The sequence below is a fragment of the Scyliorhinus torazame genome, chromosome 13, assembly GCF_047496885.1.
Source record: "Scyliorhinus torazame isolate Kashiwa2021f chromosome 13, sScyTor2.1, whole genome shotgun sequence".
Lineage (NCBI taxonomy): Eukaryota > Metazoa > Chordata > Chondrichthyes > Carcharhiniformes > Scyliorhinidae > Scyliorhinus > Scyliorhinus torazame.
Window position 1 is genome coordinate 79,433,599 of NC_092719.1, and position 25,175 is coordinate 79,458,773.

General features: G+C 49.4%; 1 protein-coding gene across 1 annotated transcript in view; it reads left to right on the forward strand.

Moving 5' to 3' along the window:
- sspn (sarcospan (Kras oncogene-associated gene)) overlaps positions 1-18,907 on the forward strand; it is a 47,254-nt gene extending 28,347 nt beyond the window's left edge. The window contains exon 3 of the mRNA XM_072471849.1: positions 14,387-18,907. Coding sequence (XP_072327950.1) covers positions 14,387-14,749 — 363 coding nt within the window. The 3' untranslated portion in view covers positions 14,750-18,907. The remainder of the gene's footprint in view (positions 1-14,386) is intronic.
- Positions 18,908-25,175: the final 6,268 nt, after the last annotated feature.

The following is a 25,175-nucleotide window of genomic DNA, read 5'->3' on the forward strand; positions in this document are numbered from 1 at the left end:
CAGCCCTTTCTTTGTCCCCCCCATTTTACATTCCCCTGTTTCTGACTGTAAGGGACCTACATTTGTCTTCAACCAGTCAGAACATCTGGTGCTCACATCCAGAATTAATCTCGCAATTGCAGATGGACTATATGGTGACATCAGCACAAGTCAGTTGTATTGAATGCGCAAGGCTACAAGTGGCTTTGTTGCGTTCAAAGCATTAGAATGGTTTAGAATGCATTAAGGCCTCCACCACATGGACTGCAGCAGTTCCAGAAAGGAACTCATCAACACCTTCTCAAGGGGAATTAGGGCTGGACATCAAAAGCTGGTCCAGCCAGTGACTCCGACATCTTGTACAAAATGAATTAAAAAGTTATTTGCAGGGTTAATTTGATCATTTGGACTTTAATTTGATTGTGACGGTGGATGGGGTGTGGGGAGGAAGGGAGGCCACAATGCAGAGGACAGGTATCCTCCTTTATGGATGGAAGAGCAAGTTAAGAGTATAAATCAATCCAAACTGCAACATCAAACAATTCAAAGTGTCAGCCATTACCCTAGCTTAAATCCACACATGCCATTTCAACTAGGAAGCCTCAGCCTCGTGCTAAAGTTCACCATCTGTAACATCGGAGGAATGTGCTGAGGCTATAAGTCTTTCCTAGCCGCCTTTGCTCACAATCCAAATCCTGTGGATCAGAATCACGTGAGCTGTGAGCCAGATCTCCAGCTTTTTGCAGCTGGATTTCAACATTCTGAATCGCTGGCGAAATCGCATTGCACCCCCCCCCCCCCCCCCCCCCCCACCCCACACACACACACACACTCCCCACCCAGCCAGCTTTGAATGCAGAAATGAAAATGTTTTATATTATTGGTTATCCTTTACCGCTTGGGGGCTGTTTTCGCCGAGTTGGCTGAACTGCTGGTTTGTGATTTGTGATGTGGAGCTGAGGCCAACAGCATGAGTTCAATTCTCGTACTGGCTGAGCTTATTCATGAAGGCCCTGACTCCTCTCAGCCTTGCCCCTTGCCTGAGGCGTGGTGATCCTCAGGTTAAACCACCACCAGTCAGCTCTCCCCCTCAAAGGAGAAAACAGCCTGTGGTCATCTGGTGACTTTACTGTTTGGAGCAGTGAGTATTTTCGAGTGAGGTTGAATATGGCCAGTTGATTTTATTCTGCTCAATTAGTCTTAAGGCTGACATTATTTGTTGCTGCCTATTGTAATATTAACATCAGAATCCATTACTGACCATTGGGAATTTATCCACCCCAACCACCTTTATGGTCTTTCTCATCGATTTTCCCAACTTAATGCTAATCTGTGCTCTATTGTGAGCAGTTTTGAAAAAAAAACAAAGCAAAGACTTGCCGTTTATATAGCACCTTTCACAATCTCAAGATGTCCTAATGCGCTTTACAGCTAATAAAGTATATTTGACGTGTAATCACTGAGTAACAGCCAATTTGTGCACAGCACCATCCCACAAACAACAATGAGATAATCTACTTTAATGGTGTTGTTGGAGGGAGAAAAGCTGGCCACAGCCGTGAGGAGAACTCTCCTGTTTGTTTATTGGAATAGCACCGGGGGTGATCCCACTGCACAACACAAAGAGTTCTAATAGTGCGCTAGTCAACAATTTATGCCTCACCAACTTCAGACCAAATAGGTGTGGTGTGCGTGTGTATTTGTGTGGGTGTGTATTTGTACATGTATTTGTGTGTGGTGTATTTGTGTGTGTATATGCGTGTATTTGTGTGTATGCATTTGCGTGTGCATGCATTTGTGTATGTGTGTGTATTTGTGTGCGTGTGCATTTGTGTGTGTTTGTATATATTTGTGTGTGTGCGTGTGTGTGTCTGTGCATGTACTTGTGCCCCTGTGTGCATGTGATGTGCATGTGTGTTTGTGTGGTGTGTGTGTGCGCGTGTGGAATTGTGTGTGTGTGTATTTGTGTGTGTATTTATGTATGTGTGTGTATTTCTGTGTATGTGTATTTGTGTGTATGAGTCTATTTGTGTGTGTGTATTTGTGTGTGCCCGTATTTGTGTGTGCATTTGTGTGTTTGTGTGTGTGTGTGTGTGTATTTGTGTGTGCATATTTATGTGTGTGTGTGCATGTATTTATGTGCGTGCATTTGTGTGTGTATTTATGTATGTGTGTGTGTACTTGTGCATGTGTATTTGTGTATGTGTGCGTATTTGTATGTGTGTGTATTTGTGAGCGCGTGTGTGCACGTGTGCATGTATTTGTGTGTATGTATGTGTGTGTATTTGCGTGTATGTGTTTGTGTCTTTATGTGTGTATTTGTGCATTTGTATTTGTGTATCTGTGTATTTGTATTTGTGTGTGCGCCTGTGTATTTGTGTATCTGTGTATTTGTATTTGTGTGCGCATGTGCGCATATTTGTGTGTGTCTTATTTGTGGGTGTGTATCTGTGTGTATTTGTGTGGGCATGTATTTGTGTGTGTATTTATGTAATTGTGTGTGTGTATTTGCGTGTGTGTCAGTATTTATGTGTATATATTTGTGTGTCTGTATTTGTGTGCGTGTGTATTTATGTGTGTTCGTGTGTATGTCTGGTTGTGTATTTGTGTGCATGTATCTTTGTGTGTGTATTTGTGTGTGTGTATGTATTTGTGTGCGTGTGTATTTTTGTGTGTGCGTATTTGCGTGTGTGCATTTGTGTGTGTATGTATTTGTGTGTGTATGCACATGTATTTGTGTGTGTATTTGTATGTGTGCATGTGTATTTGTGTGCTTGTGCAAGCACAAGTTGTATATGTCTAGGAAAGAGCTCTATAGTCACAGTTCCTCTGGTGCAGGAGAATCAAGCAGGATGAAGTACATGAGACATGTTCGGAATGTTCTATGTGTCATGTATGATGTTGACTTGGCCAGTTGGCATTTTGCAGTGGTAATGTAACACCTGTGTTCAAATAAATAAAAGCAAATTACTGCGGATGCTGGAATCTGAAACCAAAAAGAAAACGCTGGAAAATGTCAGCAGGTCTGACAGCATCTTTAGGGAGAGAAAAGAGCTAATGTTCTGAGTCCAGATGACCCTTTGTCAAAGCTGTGTTCAAATGATGCACAGGATTTCCCGCAAACTCATTTAGTGTTAACACTGCACCATCCCTCCTAATCACCCCAGTGAAGAGCCAGACATTGCAGTGTCCCACTTCCAGGTGAAAAGTAGACATTGAAAGGCTCAATATGCCACTATTCTGGGTATGAGCCACGTGTCAGATTGTTCAATTTTCCCTATAGCCTTCCAAAGAAACTATCCCAAACTGGCAGTATAACTCCAATATGCTTTTTGCAGGTACCAGCACTTCATTGAGGGGAGAAAACAACAAGCAAAAAAACCCACTTAACTTAAGGAATTATTATAAAGCCGTTCTCATCCTCAGGAGCAGCTTACAGTCAATGAAATACTTTAGGAGTGTAATCACTGTTGTAGTGTGGCCAAATTGTGTACAGCAAGAGCCCACAAACTTCTCAAACACCTTGGCCACATACTCCGAGCCTGCGTTCCCTCGGTCCCTTCAGGCAGCTCCACGATCCTCAGACCCTGCCTCCTCGTCGACCTTCTCCCTCAATCCTTTCTGACCCTCTGCCATCATCAACATTTCAGCCTCCAACGAGACAATACGACCCTCATGACCAGCCACCATCTCCTCCACCTTCTAGATGGATGCGTTCTGTGCCTCCAGTCTCTGCCCCACTCTCCAGGGCAGCCTGAATCAGCTCTGCCACCTTGGCCAGATCCTCTGAAGCCGCCTTCCTTTGCTGCTTAAACTCAGCCGCCAGGAATTCCACCAACTGCTCCGTCGACCATTGTGCGGGCAACAACGCCACAGGTCCCTCTGCCATATTTCCCCCTGCTGCACCACGCGAGTCGTCATGATCCGAACGTTGCCCCTTATTCGTCACACCCCTCATTTGGTAACTATTCGGCATTATCCACCCAAGGACAATAGCTTAGTCTTAGATATTCCCACTTTTTCCACCAGCAAGAACCCCGCAATTGGGCAAAAGGGTCAAAGCATCTGACCTTAGGTAAGAGCCACCTCCGGCAGAGGTAGTTTCAAAGGGGAGATTCAGGGATCCATTAACTCAGGATAACAGGTGCTTTCCTAACCACAGTTGGTTTTCACATGGCCGCCTCTTCGTTCTCAAATGCTTCATAGTGCAGGGTAGCCCCCACAGCTGCACTTTCAGACATTAGGAAACCTCCTGTTACCCTGAGTTAAAGGATATAAGAAACATTTTCGTACCGGCCGACTGTTTAAAGGGTTTAAAGGATGAAGATGGGGAGAGCACCCAAACGGGCCCCGCCCCAGCAGGGACCCCCACCTCAAGCCCCTCCAGTGCAGCACAAGCCCCCTGACCCCCACCTCCCATGAAGGACAGCCCTCAACACCTTGCCATCCCTTGGACTGCTAGTTGCCAGGTCCGCACCAATTCACGCCAGCGGGCGTCTCGTCTGGGGTGCTGAAGCAGCTCAGCTGGCTAGTCAATGGTGCACCCTGCCCATCAATGAGATGTAAAATAGCTCTAATGAACTATTTGCAAAGGCCCACCGAGTCGGGGTGGGAAGTTTGACGGGGATGTTGAGAAAGCCGCTACGGCTGGCAGGGCGACTTGTGACGTGTCTGCCGCCCAGCATGAATCCCGGACGCAGGATTCTGCCCAGCCAGGCTAGAGGGCTGCCCAGAAAATCCTGGTCTACAACTGTAGGGTTTTAGTGAGGCCACACCTGGAGGGCAATGTCGGGTTTTAAGGTCTCCTTACCTAAGGAGGTATCCTCGGGTCTTATGGGTGCCACCCCCAGATACCCTCTGGCCCCAGCCGACCAATCAACGAGATGGGTGTGCTCCAGCACAACCTGGCTGGGATGAGGGTGCGTGGGGAGTGGAATGCTTATATGCAGCTCCTGCTTGTCAGGCTCTCCAGTGCCCACCTGCGATGCTCTGCCCCCAATGGGCCGAGTTCCCGACGGCACAGGACACATGTGATCCCAGTGTTCATGAACGTGGCATGCCGGCAGCAGACTGTGCCCAGTGCCTATCGTATCACACGCTGGCATGCATTGGAATTGCACTAGCCCCACGTGGCGCCGGTGCTAGCCCATTAAACTGTCCTGAATTGCCCCGGGGCCAGAGATCCAGTGCCAGCATCAGCACGTAGGGTTGGATTCTCCGTTTCAGCGGCTCAGTGCCAGTGCCAGCGGAGCATGTGTGGCCTTTTACGAACAAAAAATCGGCGTGAAACCCTCACCGATTCTGGCAATGGTGAGGGGTTAGCACCGGTGCCGACTGAAACTTCAGTGCCGAAGCCAGCCGGAGAATGGCCGGGTCCCGGGCCGCGCATGCGCACGGCTGACGACCTGCAATGGTCACGCCGTACAACATGGCGCCGGCCGTGTGCGGAGCCAACCAGCCATTCGCCACCTGACAGCCCACCCCCTGGCCACCCCCCACCAGTGTCCCATGCCCTCGCAGAAGCACCCCCGGCATGGATCCCGGCCCAGTGTGACGGCACTGGACGCAGTCTGCAGTCGGCACACCGGGTTCACAAACACTGGGACCACACGTGTACCAGGCCGTCAGGAACTCGGCCCATCGGGGACAGAGCACCGCGGGGGGGCCGGCCGATGAGGCGTCAATGGCATTGCGACTGTACACGGTACGCGTCACGATAATGCCATTCCGGAGGGGCAGAGCATGGCGGACCTGTGTCAAACTGGTGCCAGCATCAATTTCGCCGTCGGGCTATGGAGAATCCCACCCTTAGTCTCTCAAATGGATAATTCCGTCCATAATCTCTCTCTCACACACACTCTCTACACATACACTCTCTCTCTCACTTTCTCTCTCTCTTTCTCTCTCACACACAGACTCTTACACATAACTCTCTCTCACTCTCCCTTTCTCTCATACACACATACACACTCTCTCTCACACATCCTCTCACACACCCACTCACTCCTCATAAACACACTATTATATACACACTCTCTCATTCTCTCACTCTCCTATACACACTCTCACACACACACACATTCTCGCTCTCTCTCATATACACTCTCCCATGCTCTCTCTCAAACACACACAGCTGGACCTTTTGGCCGCAAGATCGCCACGGACAGGACAGGGACCATGTAACGGTCCATTGACCTCGAGTGGGAATTTCCGGTCGCCGGGCGGGAACAGCTGAAGAATCCCGCCCACTCTCTCACTCTTGCTCTCTCTCGCTCTCTCTCTCACACGCTCTCAAACACACACACACTCTCTCCAACTCTCTCTCTCTCTCTCACTCTCTCTCAAACACACACACATACTCTCACACACATTCATACTCACTCACTTAAACTCACTCACACACTCTCTCACACATTCTCTCTCACACTGTCTCTCAAACTCACACTCTCTTGCACTCTCTCGCTCCCTCTCACTCAAACACACGCACACTCTCTCCAACTTTCTCTCACCCTCTCGCTCTCTCTCACTCTCTCGCTCTTGTAGTGATCTTTACATGGGTATGTACAGAAGGGGCTAATGGGTAATGGAAAGACCACTCGGGGGCAGCACTGGCGTGTATAAAAGGGGAAGCAAGCAGCCCTCTGGCCTGTTGGGTGGATTAGACTGTGAGGAGAACAAAGGCAGAGATTTAGCTCAGGGCTGCTAGTGTGGTCAGGCCTAGTGGTAGTGTATAGAAAAGTTGTAACCTTTCTACTAGTACAGTTCTTACAGTAAGAGCTCACGCAGTTATTTAAGTTGTGTTGCTCAATAAACCTTCTGTAAAACTTCTGGATGACTTTGAGCCTTCTTCCAAAGCCTCTCCTGTAACTGAGTTGAGTAGCACAGATTACCTGCCTTGCAGGTAACAAAACATGGTACCAGATTGGCTTTAATTGGACAGTACTAGATAGATTAGGTTAGAGGCCAGAAAGAACCAAAACAAGCAGCAAAAGTAACGGGCCGGCTGCTCGACTGTGGAAGACTTCGCAGCATTTTGATTCCAAACAACCTACTGAAGCGATGGACCACACGTCACTTCCAGAGTTGCTGAAAACTACCGGTAATTTAAATAGTAACTGGAAAATGTATAAACAGCAGCTTCAAATATACATGGCAGCTACTGCCTTAAATGCAGCCCCCGACGAGAGAAAGATTGGGATATTACTCTCAACGGCAGGCCGGCAAGCTGTAGACATTTATAACTCTTTTACATATGGTGATACTGAAGATAAACCTAGCTTTCAAGTGATAATGGAAAAATTTGATGAACACTGTAAATCACAGTCAAATGAAATCATGGAACACTTTAACCTGCGTAACAGATTCCAAAAAAACGGGGAGACTATCTCTAATTTTATCACAGATCTCCGATTGCTAGCACAAGTTTGTAACTATGCTGATGTAACAGACGCCATCATCAGGGATCAATTAATCTATGGTCTCTCAGGTGAAAATTTAAGGGAATCATTAATGCAGCAAAATGATTTAACTTTAAAAACTACCATAGCAAAATGCTTACAGCAAGAACAGAAAAAACATCAGTACCTGGAGCTTCTTGAGAAAAAGAACATGGAGAAAGTACTCCACGAGGTGGAAGATGTCAAAATGGTGGCCTCGCGTCACAGGGCTTCTTTTCCGGCGGCTGGCGCACATTACAGCGTGTCTGCGCATGCGCGCAGTCAGGAGAAACGCGATCACGCAAGATCCCGGTATGTAAAGTACCAACCCCAGCCAGAAGAGCGAGTCGTGCATGCGCGATCGCTGCTGACGCGGGATGTCACGGACGTCATGATGTGCTACCGCTGTGGCAATGCCCATTTAAAAGTGAAATGTCCTGCACTAGGCAAAAGATGTTTAAAGTGCTCCAAGATGAATCATTTTGCCTCCCAGTGTCAGTCTACAGCAAAATATTACTCTCCAACGCAAAGACGTGGAAACTTCAAGGTTCGCACAGTAGATGCAATGGACACTCAGACACTCGAAGAAAACTTTTCCGACCACAAAGATTTCCATTCCTGGGAGAACACATACGGCGATGGAATCATAAACGCCACAGACGAACCGCACGAGCTGACCACACAGCCTCAATATGTGCATACCATTGACTCCACAAGCGAATGAAGTGCCACGGTGCAAGTGAACAACTCCCCAATTACGTTCAAGATTGACACGGGAGCATCCGCGAACTTGATGACCAGCAAAGATCTTGGCCGGGATTCTCCCCTACCCGGCAGGGCAGGGGGTCCCGGCGGATGGAGTGGCGGGAACCACTCCGGCGTCAGGCCGCCCCAAAGGTGCGGATTTCTCCGCAGCTTTAAGGACCAAGCCCTCACCTTGAGGGGCTAGCCCCGCGCCGGAGTGGTTGGCGCGCCGCCGGCCGGCGGGAAAGGCATTTGGCGCCACGCCAGCCGGGGCCGAAAGGACTTCGTTGGCCGGCGGAAGTCCGCACATGCGCGGGAGCATCAGCGGCTGCTGACATCATCCCCGCGCATGCGCAGGGGGTGGTGTCTCTTACGCGTCGGCCATGGTGAAGGCTGTGGCCGAGGCGGAGGGAAAAGAGTGCCCCCACGGCACAGGCCCGCCCGCAGATCGGTGGGCCGCCGGTAAGAGAGGTGGTTTGATTCTCGCTGGCGGGACAGGCATTCCAGCAGCAGGACTTCGTCCATCGCGGGCCGGAGAATCGCGGGGGTGGGGCCCGCCGACTGGCGAGGTGCGATTCCCGCACCTGCTGAATATCCGAATATGGGGGGATTCACGCCAGCCCCCGGCGATTCTTCGACCCGGCGAGGGGTCGGAGAATCCCGCCCCTTGCATCCATCCCCGGGACACACGAGATGATACCTGTTGCATGCAAGTTAACAGACTACAATGGCAACCAGATCACCTCGAGGGGATCATGCCACCTACAAGTAGTTCATAAGAAAGCACGAAAGAACTACATTTTGAGATTGTGGATGACAAAAGAACGTCACTGTTAGGTGCTCAAGCCTGCAAGGATTTGCAGATGATACAAAGGATTTTCATGAACACGGTTGACTCATCACGACTGGCCGATGACATACAGCTGCTTCTCAGTGAATATCCCGACGTCTTTTGTGGCATGGGTACATTACCCTACAAGTACAAAATCCTGCTCAAAGACAATGCAACACCGGTCATTCATGCACCAAGGAGGGTACCAGCTCCATTGCGGGACAGGCTAAAAGCAGAACTCCAACGCCTCCAATCTCAAGGCATCATATCGAAGGTCACACAGCCGACTGACTGGGTCAGCTCGTTGGTATGTGTCAAGACGCCATCCGGTGAACTCAGAATCTGTTTAGATCCCAAAGACTTGAACAAAAACATTCGCAGGGAACACTACCCCATCCCCAAGCGAGAGGAGATAACGAGCGAAATGGCGAAGGCTCGCATATTCACCAAACTTGATGCCTCACAAAGCTTCTGGCAGATGCAGCTCGATGATTCCAGCCGACTGCTGTGTACCTTCAACACACCGTTTGGACGATATTGTTATAATCGTATGCCTTTCGGGATTATCTCTGCATCCAAAATATTTCACAGAATTATGGAGCAGATGACGGAGGGCATTGAAGGCGTCCGTGTATATGTTGATGACATCATAATATGGTCAACGACAGAGGAAGACCACATTGCTCGGTTAAAACAAGTCTTCCAAAGAATCGACCAATTTGGACTGAAGCTCAACCAAGCCACATGCACCTTCGCACGTTCATCTCTGACCTTCCTGGGTGACACGATATCAGAGCACAGGGTGAAGCCGGACGCTGAGACGATCGCGGCAATTCAGAACATGCAGCGGCCACGTGACGAGGAAGCGGTGCTCAGGTTTCTTGGATTCATCAACTTCCTCGGCAAGCTCATACCGAACCGAGCAGCACGGACGACGACATTACGACAAGTGATAAGGAAGGACACGGAGTTTGACTGGACTCCACGGCACTAAGACGAGTGGGAGGATCTGAAGCACCAATTGATGGCAGCTCCAACGCTGGTATTCTTTGACCCAGAAAAATCCACAAAGATCTCCACCGACGTCAGTCAACATGGAATTGGTGCGGTGCTACTTCAACGGAATGACCAGTCGGATTGAGTCCCAGTGGCTTACGCTTCTTGAGCGATGGAGTGCAGGTATGCACAATTAGAGAAGGAGTGCCTGGGATTGATCACGGGTGTGACCAAATTTCACCACTATGTGTATGGTCTTCCCACATTTCTAGTGGCGACTGATCATAGGCCACTGGTCAACATCATCAACAAAGATCTCAGTGAAGTGACGCCGCTCCTCCAACAACGCATGATGATGAAGTTGCGGAGGTAAGACTTCTCGCTGGTCTACACTCCTGGGAAGAACCTAATAATAGCTGACACCTTATCCTGAGCCATTGATGCTGACAGTCCACCTCGGGCTTCCATTAATGATGTAGAAGTTCATGCACAGTCGTGCAGGGAGAAACTCCCGGCAACGGACGAGAGGCTGCAGCAAATTCGTCAGGCAACACGAGAAGATGCGACCCTGCTCCAGGTCATGCACAATGTTCAGCATGGCTGGCCAAGAGGGCGGTGCCCACAGTTCCAAAACGTCCAAACTGAACTGTCCATGGTGGATGGCATCATACTGCGAAATGACAGAATCCTCTGGCTCTCTGGGGGAACATGCTCCGCAGGATTCATGAGGGGTATCTTGGTGTTGAGAAGTGCAAAAGAAGACCGAGGCAATCTGTGTACTGGCCTGGGATAAACGAGGACATAACAAACATGGTGCTCGCATGTGACACGTGCCAAAAACATCGACCGGCACAATGCAAGGAGCCACTCCAGCAGCATGAGATGGCTCCGTCATCGTGGGACAAAGTTGGCATTGACTTGTTTCATTCCATGGGTCAACTCTATGTTCTTCTCATCGATTATTACTCCAACTTTCCGGAGGTAATGAAACTCCCGGATCTCACATCGGCGTCAATTATCAAAGACTGCAAGGAAACCTTCTTGAGGCATGGCATCCCACAGACGGTCATGTCCGACAATGGTCCTTGCTTTGCAAGCTGGGAGTGGTTGGAATTCTCAAACAAATACAACTTCAAGCACGTGACGTCAAGTCCACACTTTCCTCAATCGAATGGCAGGGTGGAGAAAGGTGTCCACATTATTAAGCAACTGATCAGCAAGGCCACTGACTCGAATTCCGACATACACTTGGCTCTATTGTCATATTGTTCATCGCCTTTGAGCTCTGGGCTGTCACCGGCTCAAATGCTCTTCAATCGAGATGTGAGGACAATGCTACTGGCGTTACACTTCGCCAATCCAGATCACTCGCCAGTCCTGCACAAGATGCGTCACCAACGTCACGGACAAAAGCAGCACTATGACCGGCATGCGAAAGTGCTGCATCCGTTAGCGATCAACGACATGTTAGATTGCGACACCCTGGTGGAGGTTGGTCTAACATGGCAATGGTGCTCCGCCAAGTATCGCCACAATCCTACGTTGTGAAGTCTGATGATGGAATACTGTTTTGACGCAATCGGCGAGACCTGCTAAAGGTTCCACCTCATCAACCTATATTTCCGACGTTAGATCTGCAGGACTCTATCATGCGACATCCCGGGACATCAGCAGTTGGTGCCCAAATGGGCACTCAGGAGGTCTAGCCGAATCAGGTGTGCACCCAATTGTCTGAACTTGTGAACATGAACTGATACAATCATTGCTCTCTGTTCTGTATTTGTGCATGCAACTGACTGTGTTTGATTTTTTTAGTTACAGCTCTGTAACCATGAAAAATAAAGTGAAAAATGGGGATGTAGTGATCTTTACATGGGTATGTAGAGAAGGGGCTGATGTGTAATGGAAAGACCACTAGGGGGCAGCACTGGCGTGTATAAAAGGGGAAGCAAGCAGCCCTCTGGCCGGTTGGGTGGATTAGACTGTGAGGAGAACAGAGGCAGAGATTTAGCTCAGGGCTGCTAGTATGGTCAGGCCTAGTTGTAGTGTATAGAAAAGTTGTAATCTTTCTATTAGTACAGTTCTTACAGTAAGAACTCACGCAGTTATTTACGTTGTGTTGCTCAATAAACTTTCTGTAAAACCTCTGGACGACTTCGAGCCTTCTTCCAAAGCCTCTACTGTAACTGAGTTGAGTAGCACAGTTCAGGTAATAAAACAGCTCTCTCTCACTCTCTCTGAAACACAAGCACACTCTCTCTCACTCTCTCGCTCTCTCTCACTCTCTCTCTCAAACACACACACACTCTCACACACACATTCACACTCACTCACTCATACTCATTCACACTCTCTCTCTCTCGCATACACTCTCACAAACTCACACTCTCTCACACTCTCTCTCTAAGGCACGCCCACCAAGGAGAACAAGAGGTTGGAAACGGTGACGAACTCCTCGGCCTGTATGTTGGACATTAAATTATTATTGTAAATGTAAGCTTCAATTGTAAGGCAGCTCCGAACATCATAGAATCCCTACAGTGCAGAAGGAGGCCATTCAGCCCATCAAGTCTGCACCGACCCTCTGAAAGAGCACCCTATCTAGGCCCAATCCCCCAGCCCCCTAACCCCCCCCCCCCCCCGCCATCCCCGTATCCCCACTGGAGATTAAGGGGCAATTTAGCATGTCCAATCCACCTAACTTGCACATAGTTGGACTGTGGGAGGAAATCGGAACCATGGGGAGAAAGTGCAAACTCCACCCAGTCACCGAGGCCGGAATTGAACCTGGGTCCCTGGCGCTGTGAGGCAGCAGTGCTAACCGCTGTGCCACCGTTTTGCCCCATGTACTATATTGAAAGAAATCTTCTCTGCACTTTATGTTAGATCCATTTTGAATGGTTGCACAATGTACCTTCACAAATTTTATGAGTAAATTATATTTTTGGAAAAATAACGAATGTTGATCTTCCAACACCGTTACTGAGAATGGATAATAAGAAAATGCACAGGATAAGGAGGTGGCCTTTCGGCCATCAACCCTGTTTGCCATTCTAATCTGGCCCACCTATACCTAAATCCTTCTGGGTGGGATCTTCTGGTCCCACCTGCCCTGGGAATCATCACGGGAGGGGACGGAAAGTTTTACAGATCAGATAAAGGTCTGCCAACTTGGGGCGGGGATTTCCAGGACCGCTAAATCCTGCCCATATACATTGAACAGTGAGAAAGCAAAGTTAAAGTAAGTTATCTCTGTAACAAACGCAGAACCTGCTAGAAAAATCAGCAAGTCTGGAAGCATCTGTGGAGAAAGGAAATAGGATTAGCGTTTGATTCCATCTGATTCGTCTTCAGAGCTTTTGAATGCGATTTAGCGGACTCAAGTTCAAGTCCACTGAAGAGCGCATTTAACGGCTGTTTCTCAGCGGCTACAACCCCAAGAAATACCCCGCTATCCATTTATTTTCGCCTCGGGAGTCCTCCCCACCAAGGTTACACTTTGAGTGATTTCCTGAGCTGAAACTCGTCAGCAGGAAAAGATCCTGGCAGAGCAGGGCGCCATTTTGTCTGGCAGTCCCGACACCCCCCCCCCCTTCTTTCAGGTGTCCCCCCCATGCACTTTTGACCCCAACCCCTTCACCCCCAAAACCTTGGGAAGACCCCCGTGAACCGCCCTCACACCTTCCATCTCGCAAAGCCCAAGGCCTGACCCTTGGCAGTGCCAGGGTGGCAGTACCAAGGAGCCCAGGTGCCAGGGGAAGAGCCAGGGTGCCGCCTTGCTCTGTCCCCGACCAGCTCGGTGTCTCCAATGGCCTGGGAGTCCCCCACCCCCACCCCCAGGTGCCATTACGACTGGTCTACGTTTGCGTGGACCAGTACTAAATGCCACCCTAACAAGGTCTCCCAAGCGCTGCCTCTGATCCCGGTCGTCAGATAAATCAGGCATCCAGGTATTTAATTGAGCGCGTGTCACCAGACTCACTTCGCCAAGTCAGTGCGTGATCCAGATCGCGCCGGACGAAGCGAGTCTGGTGACTCGCGGGAGGTTTCCCGGTGGGGAACCCAATTTGGGGCTCGCACGTAATTCACCTGTTGCTCCCGGATCGCGAAGGGCCCAACGGGGTCGCTGAATTTTGACCTTTTTTAAAAGTTATATCTGTGCTACTATCAACCAAAATGCGTTTGCCTCTTCCTGCAGTTTAGTGGGTCTGGTTTAGCACAGTGCTAAATAGCTGGCTTTTAAAGCAGACCAAGGCAGGCCAGCAGCACGGTTCAATTCCCGTACCAGCCTCCCCGAACAGGCGCCGGAATGGGGCGACTAGGGGCTTTTCACAGTAACTTCATTTGAAGCCTGCTTGTGACAATAAGCGATTTTCATTTCATTTTTTTTCATTTTCAGTTGCTGTACTTCCTGCTGTGCGCCCTGGGTCTGATACTCTGCATCTCAGCCGTGGCTTTTGCTGCTCACCATTTTAACCAGATCACCACGTTCACCTGCCAGATGAATGAAGAACAGTGCGTTTGCAAACAGGATCCCGACGACCGTATCGCTCGTACCTTCCAGTACAACGACGTGTCGGACTGTGAGTCTGTCACCAGTACGATCAAACTCTACCTGCTCGTACAGATAATTCTCAACTTAACCTTGGCCATCGTCTGCCTTCTGGGATGTTACGTGATGTGGAAACACAGATACCAGGTGTTCTTTGTTGGCCTTCACTACCACCCCTTTAAGACTAGCCAACAGCAGCCAAAGGTATAACCCAGACATTGGTATACATTGGACAGCTGACATTGCAATCCAACGCATGCTTGTGGAAAAGATGAGAAATTACCCCAGTATTAATTACTTTTTTGAAAGAAAAACCTTGATTGTATAAATGAAAGTGTGTGGTTTTAAGAAGTGACTTACCTTTGCAGGAAAGTTTGTTTTAGGGGAGTGAATGATTTGAAAGTGCCCGCATTATTACAGGCCAGCCATTTGCAGTATTGTCATTCAGTGGATTGTGTGCTACAGTATTGTGTACCCATGCGGTAGACCGAGTCTAACTGCACTCTCAGTTAAACCCTGTAATAGCCCACATGGGGTCTATGGGGTGGGAAGGATTATTTTCCCTGTGGTCCTTGCGGATTACAAGCTCCCCCACTAGGCAGGGCAGGGTGGGCAGGGCAGAGGAGGCAGGGCAGGGTGGGGCAGCGCGGGGTGATCTCGGAGGAATTCAGTGGGTGGGAATACAGGGGGAAAGCTGACATGCAGAGCTCCATTCTGTGGCACCATTTAAAATTGAGGCACCTCTGATTACAACATGTATTCTAGCACCTAAACCAGAATGCATCTTGACAATGTCCCTTTCATTTACTTGATTTGATAGTTTTAATTAAATTTTTCTCGGAAATGTATTGACTTGACTATGGAACACTGAAAAAGAAGCTCAGGAGTATCTCTGAGAACCGGTCAAAAGTCTTTGTGCAAGATTGATTTCTAATTCGAGATAATCCACTGATTTAGAAAGTGCCTTCATGTGATCACCATCTGCGCCTTTGCAACAGTTGGAATCTTTAGCAGACAGGCACTGGGATGGAAGCCTGAGAATCTCAGAAAGAAAGAGGACACACACACACACACATCCACACCCATACATCCACACACCCACCCGCACCCACACACATGCACCCCACCCACACATACACACGCACCCCCCCCACACACACGCACGTCCACACACCCACCCGCACCCACACACATGCACCCCCCCACACACACACATATCCACACACACACATACACACCCAGACACCCACACCCATCCACAAACACATATGCACCCACACATGCACCCACAAATACACCCATACACTATTATACATGCGCCCACGCATACACACGCACATACCCACACACACGCACCCACACACACAAGCACTCACACAGAGTCACCCACACATACGCACGCACACAGATGCACCCACACTCACCACACATACCCACACGCATCCACATGCACACACGCACCCTCACACACACACACACACCCGCACACACACCCAAACACACACCCACACACACACACCCACACACACCCACACCCACACACACCCACGTCATGACACATATACCCACAGAGAAAAACACCCACCCAACGCGCACACAACACACACCCACATGCACCCACACATACACGCACCCACACACACATACTAACACACATACAGGCACACGCACACATGCACAACATACATGCATGTACACAACACACACCCACACAGAGATACACACACACACAACCATGCACGCAGCACAAACACACAGACTCCCACCCACACTCACAGACTCACATGCACACAGACATATACAAAGACTCCCACGCACAGTGACACACACACAGACTCCCACGCACAGTGACATGCACATGCAGACTCCCACACAAGCACAGATTCTCACATGTGCGTGCATACATACACACGACTCCCATTGCCCACACAGACACGAAGGCTCACACAGAGTCCCACACACACTTACAGACTCCCTCATGCGCACAGACTTCCACGAGCACACATACAGACACCCATGCATGCACACACATACAAACACTCCCATGCACACACACACAACTCACATGCACACACCAACACTCCCACACACAGACACACAAACTCCCATATACACACACATATAGATTCACTCACACAGACACACAAACTCTCAAGCGCACGCACACAGAGACACACACGCATGCACACACAGAGACTCCCACATGCGCACACTGATTCCCAATTGCGCACACACACAGACTCCTGCACACACACAGATACACGCAGGCTTCCAGGCTCGCGTGCACTCACACGCACACACCCACACAGGCTCCCAGGCTCGTGCTCACTCACAGAGACTCAGATGTACATACAGGCACTCACAGAGTCCTATGCACACACACACACACACACACACACATGTACAGGTATGCACACAGACTTCCTGACGCACATGCAGAGACACAGAGACACAAACACACAGGCAGCCATGCCACACAGACACACACAGGCCCCCACACACACATAAACTCTCACACACACGCTCACAGACACCCACATGCACGCACACAGATTCCCACACATGCAGACACAGACTCCCACATGCGCGCACACATTCAAACACTCCCATGCACACGCATAAACAAACACACACTCACACATGCAGACAGATTCCCATGCACACACACACAGACTCACACACGCACACAGGCATACAGACTCTTCCGGGAGCACACAAACTTCTATGCACACACAGACACACACAGAATCCCATGTGCACTCACACACACAGACTCCCACATGGGCACACTGATTCACATGCGCGCACACACTCAGGCACCTGCGCACACACAGACTCCCAGGCTCACACGCATGCACACACAGACTCACACACAGACATACACAGGCTTCTAGGCTCATGCGCACACACACAGCTTTATATGCACACAGACACACGCAGACTCACATGCACATGCAGACACACGCGGCCTCCCAGGCTCATGTGCACACACACACAGACTCCCAGGCTCACGTGCGCACAGACAGACTCACATGCACACACAGACACACACAGGGTCCCATGCACACTCACATGCACACACAAACAGGTGCACACACAGACCCCCTCATGCACAGACAGACACACACAAGACTCTCACACACGCGCACACACACAGATTCCCATGCGTGCACACACACTCACAAACTCTCCCATACATACACATACATAACTCACACACACACACACCCACATGCACAGACACAGACTCTCATGCACACACACGTACAGACTCACACGCACACATATTCTCCCGAACGCACACAAACAGACTCGCACGCACACACAGACACACACAGGTTCCCACGCAGATACAGACACACACAGACTCCCACGCACACACAACTGCACACAAACACAAACACATACACACAAACCTGCACACAGAAACACGGAAACACACAGAGGCAGACACACACATAGAGAAAAAGGGACAAACATACATATATACACACACACACATACAGACACACACACATAGATACACAGACTCATAGATATACACACAGCCAAGCACACATAGATTCACACACACAGTCTTTAACCAGTCTAATTCAGGTTTCTGCAAGGAGGCAAACAGATTCTAATGGACAAAACAAAAATACAAGGGGGAGATATTCAGCTGATCAAAAAATGGATTATTGGCTGGAACAGCACAGATCCATAACTATCTCCCGTGGAATGGAAATTCAAGCTGACTGTTCATTTATAACCCTGCCTATTTCTGATTTTACAAACAGTGGAGGGAGTTACTTTATGAGTTGTGAGGGGGCATTGTGGGGGGGTGTCAACAGCAGCGACAATTTCCTTCTGAATTTATATGTTAACAAGGGGTTGATTTAAAAAACAATCAGGGACTCGAGATGCACACACCAATTGATGTAAAATAAAGCTCCCTCACAACTAGTTACTGTACAGTGAAACCTTAATACAAAACAGTCACTTAGTTTTATTACATTTTCAATGATTGTGTCTCATAATTATTTGGAGTGCATGTTTTGTGGGAATTTTTTGCTTTAACATGAAACCAGCTGTTCTGTGTAACAAGATCGGAATGTGTTTTCCTTTTTGCATGTCACCCAATGCCCTCAAATGCAAAACATACAGCAGCATGAGGTATCTTTAGTTTAATTTGAAAACCATTGCCTGGTTACCTATTCCTCATGCTGGTGTTATATATCAAATAATATTGAAGTCAATATCCTACCGGGCTTGGATTGTAAGTGCTGGCATCATCAATTGTCAAAGAAATTTTCTAAACAACCTTTGCGTTAAAAAGGTTTATTTTCTCTCTACAACATTTATAAGAATAAACAAACATTCTAGAAATGTGGATTCTGTGTCGATTTACTTTGGTTCTGATTCATGCCATTTTTTTACTGTAATGTTTGTTGGGTTCATTTATTAGGGGCTTTTAATGCAAGGGTACTATTTCCATCGGAATTAGTTCAGGGATCCCACTCCAACCCCCCCCCCCCCCCCCCCCCCCCCCCCCCCCGCCCATTACATGGGTCCCACCCCACCCCCCGCAGAGGTCCCACTTACCAACAACAGGGGTCCCACCCAACCCCAACAGAGGTCTCACCACCCCCTACAGGGGTCCCACACCACCCCCAAGAGGGGTTTCACCACCCCCTACAGGGGTCCCACACCACCCCCAACAGGGGTCTCACCACCCCCTACAGGGGTCCATACTGTTGTGTTATGCTGCTTCAGATAACACAGGCTGCTACTTGATGCAGTCTTAACTAAAGGATGCTCCAGACTCTGAAATGAGTTCAACGTGTTTATTGAACTATTAACACAGTTCTCAAATGAGTTCGACTCTCTGCTAATCTAACTGTAGTAACTCAGTCTAACTGTACCAGCTTGCTCTAAGCCACGTGCTGGGGTGTGATGCTGCTGATCAACCCTGTCTAACTCTCTAGATGTCTGTCTGTGGAAAGAGGCAGGGTGTGTGTCTCATCCCTTTTATGGTGTTTATGTCATGCCCCCTTGTGGTGATGCCACCTCTGAGTGTCCTGACTGCCCATTGGTTGTGTCCTATTCTGAGTGTTCATTGGTTGCATGTTTGCATATCATGATACACAACACCCCCAACAAGGGTCCCATCCATCCCCAACAGGGGTCCCACCACCCCAACAGGGGTCCCACACCACCACCAACAAGGGTCCCACCCCCCCCCAACCGGGGTCCCCCCCCAACAGGGGTCCCACCACCCCCAACAGGTGGCCCACCCTCCCCCATCAAAGGTCCCATACCACCCCCAACAGATGTCCCACCCCACCCCTGACAGGGGTCCCACACCACCTCCATCAGGGGCCCCACTCTTCCACCCACCCCCATCAAGGGTCCTGCACCAATCCACCTTTCTTCATCTTCCTTGCTGCCATGAAATCTCTCCACATTTGTTGTGCAACTCACCCCCTCCCCTGCTGTAAGTCACAAGGCCTCTTCAGCAGCATTGTCCAAAGCTGTAACCCTCTCCCCCCACTCCCCCATGGTCCCCACAAGCAGCCAGATTAACAAGCACAGCAGATGCATGGAAACGCCATCACTTCCAAATCACAAACCATCCTGACTTTGAAATATATCACCGTTCTTTCAATGTCACTGGGTCAAAATCCTGGAACTCCCTCCCTAACAGCACTGTGGGTGTACCTACACCAGGGACTGCGGCGGTTCAATAAGGCAGCTCACCACTTTCTGAAGAGCAACTAAAGATGGGCAATAAATACTGGCCGAGCCAATAATACCTGTACCCTGAGAGTGAATTAAAATAAAGCATTCTATTCTCTGTCAATTCTTTTCTATTTCCCCATCTCCACATCTGTTTTTTTAGTTCTTCCCAGCCTGTGTTACACTCTGTCCTTCCTGTCTCATGTATCCAGACACATTTCTATTTATGAAATATTTAACGTTACACGTTGAAGCGGACTACTTGGTCCAGCCAGTCTATGTCATCACATGTGTAAATAGTTCAGGATTACCCGCCCTGTAACCATATCCCTTCAAAATCTTTCCTTCAGTCATCTTTCCAATCTACTTGGGATTGATGAAGTGGGAGGAGCTTTTCATTAGCTGACGTACAGAGAGTGGAGAATCATAAAATCCCCACAGTGCAGAAGGAGGCCATCAAGTCTCCATTGACCCTCCAAAAGAGGACCCCACCCAGGCCCAATCCCCTGCCCTATCCTCGCATCCTACCTAACCTTTTAAACACTAATGGGCAATTTAGCATGGCCAATCCATCGTACCTGCATATCTTTGGACTGTGGGAGGAAACCGGGGCACCCGAAGGAAACCCACGCAGACTTGGGGAGAACGTGCAAACTCCTCCCAAGGTCGTAATCGAACCCGGGTTCCTGGCGCTGTGAAGCAGCAGTGCTATCCACTGTGCTACCATGCTGCCCAGTTTAATGTCTCATCCAAAAGATGTCACCTCCAACAATGCAGCACTTCTTCAGTAGTGCAGTGGAGTGTCAGCCAGGATTTGGTACTCAGATTCTGGACTAGTCCTCAAACACCCCTGAGAGTGCTGCCACTGTGTCAAGCTCACTTGGTCCTTCGGTTCCATCTCCCCTCAAACCATCCCCCGTTTGCTCCTCAATGCCTCACTTTTTTTTTGTCTTCTGTCACATTTGCTGATCAGACTTCCCCCGTCAAGCTTCTCACCAAATGTTGTGATGTAGCACCCAGCCAATTAAAAGCTTTTGTAGGGCAAGGTGGAGCTACAGCATCCTCTTGGCTGAGTTCCAGTCTTATAGAAGGTAAGTGTTGACGTTAACGTGCAACTGTGACCTGTTTTGCTCAAGGGCTGAGACAGTTTGGGCTCCAGAGATTGTGGCACAGTCAGATCCCAGCTCCACATACAGGTAAGGTAATTATGTTGGCAGCAATCCCTTAGGCTGCTTTCCCTGAATGCGATGCCACTGGTTACCTCTGCTAAAACCACTCCTGCTGAGGCATCGAGCTTAAAAGCAGGGGTGGCTAGGTTGAACCTTTGTAAAGCTATGGTTATGATCCCTCAGGTGTAGTCAGTGGGGACACTAGTGGTGACATCCCACAGGAGGAGCATGCAACTGCCCTAACCTCCATGCCCTCTGATCTGAATTCCCAAAGAGATTTAAAAGGATAAAAAAAAGATTTATTCACTTGCCGCCCGCTTGGCTCCGCCCACCGGCTGCTGTTCCCGTGATTTCCTGCCTGTTTCTTCAGGTAAGAGGTCCCGAGAAATGGTCTCTGAACCTTGGGTGTGGCTACCTCCCGGAAACTCGTCTCTATCAGCCCAATGGGGTTTCACATTGTGGGCAGCCCCATGCTAGACTTACCTTTCAAAGGGATGTGAGAGTCTACTGTGTGCTCTGTTTCACAAATACATGGCTCACTCCTGCCTCACCAGACTGTGCCATACAACCTGAGGGCTTCTCAATTCACTGGATGGACTGCATGGTGGCATCGGGCAAGGCGAAGGTTGGAGGAGTTTGTCTCCTCGTCAACACCTCCTGGTGCTCAGACATGGCTGCCCCGGCGAATTACTGCCCCCCGGACCTGGAATACCTGACTGTGAAGCGCCGTCCATACTATCTTCCACGGGAGTTCACTCCTGCCATCATCATAGCGGTCTACATCCCACCCCAGGCGGAAGTGAAGAAGGCGCTTGATGTACGCCGCTATAAATAACAGTGATGTGGAGGTGCCGGCGTTGGGACTGGGGTGAGCACAGTAAGAAGTTTTACAACATCAGGTTAAAGTCCAACAGGTTTGTTTCTAATCACTAGCTTTCGGAGCACTGCTCCTTCCTCAGGTGAATGAAGAGGTAGGTTCCAGAAACATATATAGACAAAGTTAAAAATACAAGATGATACTTTGAATGCAAGTCTTTGCAGGTAATTAAGTCTTTACAGGTCCAGATGGAGCAGGTTAAAGCCCTGTGAATTGTCTCAAGCCAGAACAGTTGGTAGGATTTCACAAACCCGGGCCAGATGGTGGAGAGTGAATGTAATGCAACATGAATCCAAGGTCCCAGTTGAGGCCGTACTCATGAGTGCAGAACTTGGCTATAAGTTTCTGTTCAGCGATTTTGCGTTGTCGCGCGTCCTGAAGGCCGCCTTGGAGAACGCTGAATGCCTTTGACTGCCGAAGTGTTCCCCAACTGGAAGGGCTGCCTGGCGATTGTTGCGTGATGTCCGTTCATCCGTTGTCACAGCGTCTACATGGTCTCGCCAATGTACTATGCTTCGGGACATCCTTTCCTGTTGCTGGAACTTACCTCTTCATTCACATAAATAACAGTGGAACAGAATACCCGGAGGCCTTGTTCATCATGGCCGGGGACTTCAACCAGGCCAATCTCAAGAGTGTACTGCCAAAGTTCCACCAACATATCTCTAGCCCCACCAGGACCACTGCTACACAAACATCAAGGGCATCTACCAATCAATCATCCGATCACACTTCGGAAAATTGAACCACAAGATGGTGCTCCTTCTCCTGGCATATAAGCAGAAATATAAGCGGGAGAATCTGGTTAAGAAGGTCGTGCAATGCTGGTCCGAGCCAATGGAAGAGCTCCTACACGATTGCTTGGAGTCAGTGGACTAGTCCATATTCAAGAACTCAGCAGCCAACCTAAACGTGTATGCCACCACCAACACAGATTTGATCAGTAAGTGTGTAGAAGATGGCATTCCAAAGAAGGTAGTACATGCGTTCCCCAATTGGAAAGTATGGTTTGACCGGGAGATTCACTCCCTACTGAAGGCCAGATCTGAGGCATTCAAGACAGGTGCCCCTGACCTTAAATAAATATAGGTACAACCACCACAAAGCCATCAGGGACGCCAAGAGACAATACCAGGCTAGAGTCAAAGATTAACGGCATGGACTCTCGTCGGCTGTGGCAAGGCAGAATCAACATAACGGGCTACAAAGCGAGGCTGAGCAGAATATCCGGCAGCAGCACACTCCTGCCTGATGAACTCAATGCATTTTATGCTTGTTTTGGGCAGGAAGCTAACAAACCGTTGTTAACTGCCCCAACTGCCTTGGACATACCCATACCTACCGTCACAGCCTCAGAATGCAGATGTGCCTTATTGAAAGTGAACCCAAGGAAAGCAATGGGTCCTGACAGAGTCCCTGGTTGTGCACTCAGATCCTGCTTGGACCAACTAGTGGGTGTGTTCACAGACATCTTCAACCTCTCCTTACTCCTTTCCGAAGTTCCCACCTGCTTCAAGAAGACCACCATCATACTGGTACCAAAGAAGAACCAGGCAGTGTACCTCAACGACTATCATCCGGTGGCCTTGACATCTATTATTATGAAGTGCTTTGAGAGGTTAGTCATGAGACACATCAACTCCATTCTCCCAGACTGCCTTGATCCACTGCAATTCGCATACTGCCACAATCGGTCCGCATCAGACGTTATCTTCCTGGCGGTACACTCATCTGGGGCTGGATTCTTCGTTTCAGGGACTATGTCACCATGCCATCGTGAAATCTGTGGCCTTTTACGGCAGAAAAACTGCCGTCAAAATGTCACATATTCACAGCCGTGCAGGGGCTTGCAGGGAGCTGTGGTGAAGCTCGCAGCTCCAGGTGCAGATACGGCCTCCCACACCTCCGGGTCAGCTGCCGGCTATATGCACGGCGGCGGCATCCAGCGGCACGCTGTGCTGAATTGTGGATTCAGACCACGGAGCTGGACGTGGAAATAGTGCCCCGATCGGCCGCGTTCCCGACCCAGACCACCCGCGCAATAAAGGCACAGTCCCATTTGAGGTCCGCCCTGCCCTCTGATCGGCCCGCCCCCGACCATGGCAGCCGCGGAGTGAGTCCGCAGCCGCCTCGCGAGTTTCCCGAACGGCTGGGACCATGTTAGAAATACACCGTCGGGACCTCGGCCGGTCGGGGGCAGAGAATAGTGGGGCGGGTCTCAAGCAACGGCCGCAGGTGGGGGATACACGGCGTACTCCCCGAGTACACCGTTTTTCGGGGGCCGGAGAATCGAAAAACCAACGCCGGTCCCGATTCCACGCGTCAATCGGATCCTCTGCCCCGGCGCCGAACGCAATTTTGGCGTCGGAGTGCAGGGAATCCAGCCCCTGATCTCTCCACGCATCTTCTTTTTAAAAATAACTTTAGAGTTCCCAAATTTTTTTTTCCTAATTAAGGGGCAATTTAACATTTGCAATCCACCTGCTCTGCAGGGTTGTGTGGGTGACATCCACGCAGACACGGGGAGAATGTGAAAACTCCACACGGACAGTGGCCAGGGGCCGGCATCGAACCTGGGTCCTCGACACCGTGGGTCTACGCATCTTCTTTACTGTGGTAACACTATACTCCATATGCTTCACCCATGCTTCAGCCTATGTCTATGTATTTACAATGTGTATTTATCGTATGTCCTATGTTTTTTTTCATGCTTGGAACGATTTGCCTGGACTGTATGTGGAACAATACTTTTCAATGTACTTCGGTACATGTGACAATAAATCTAATAAAAAGGAACCCTGGTGTAATGGAAATAATATTCTGAAGTGGAGATAAATGACACATGGTTAGACAATAAGGAGCTTTATTCCAG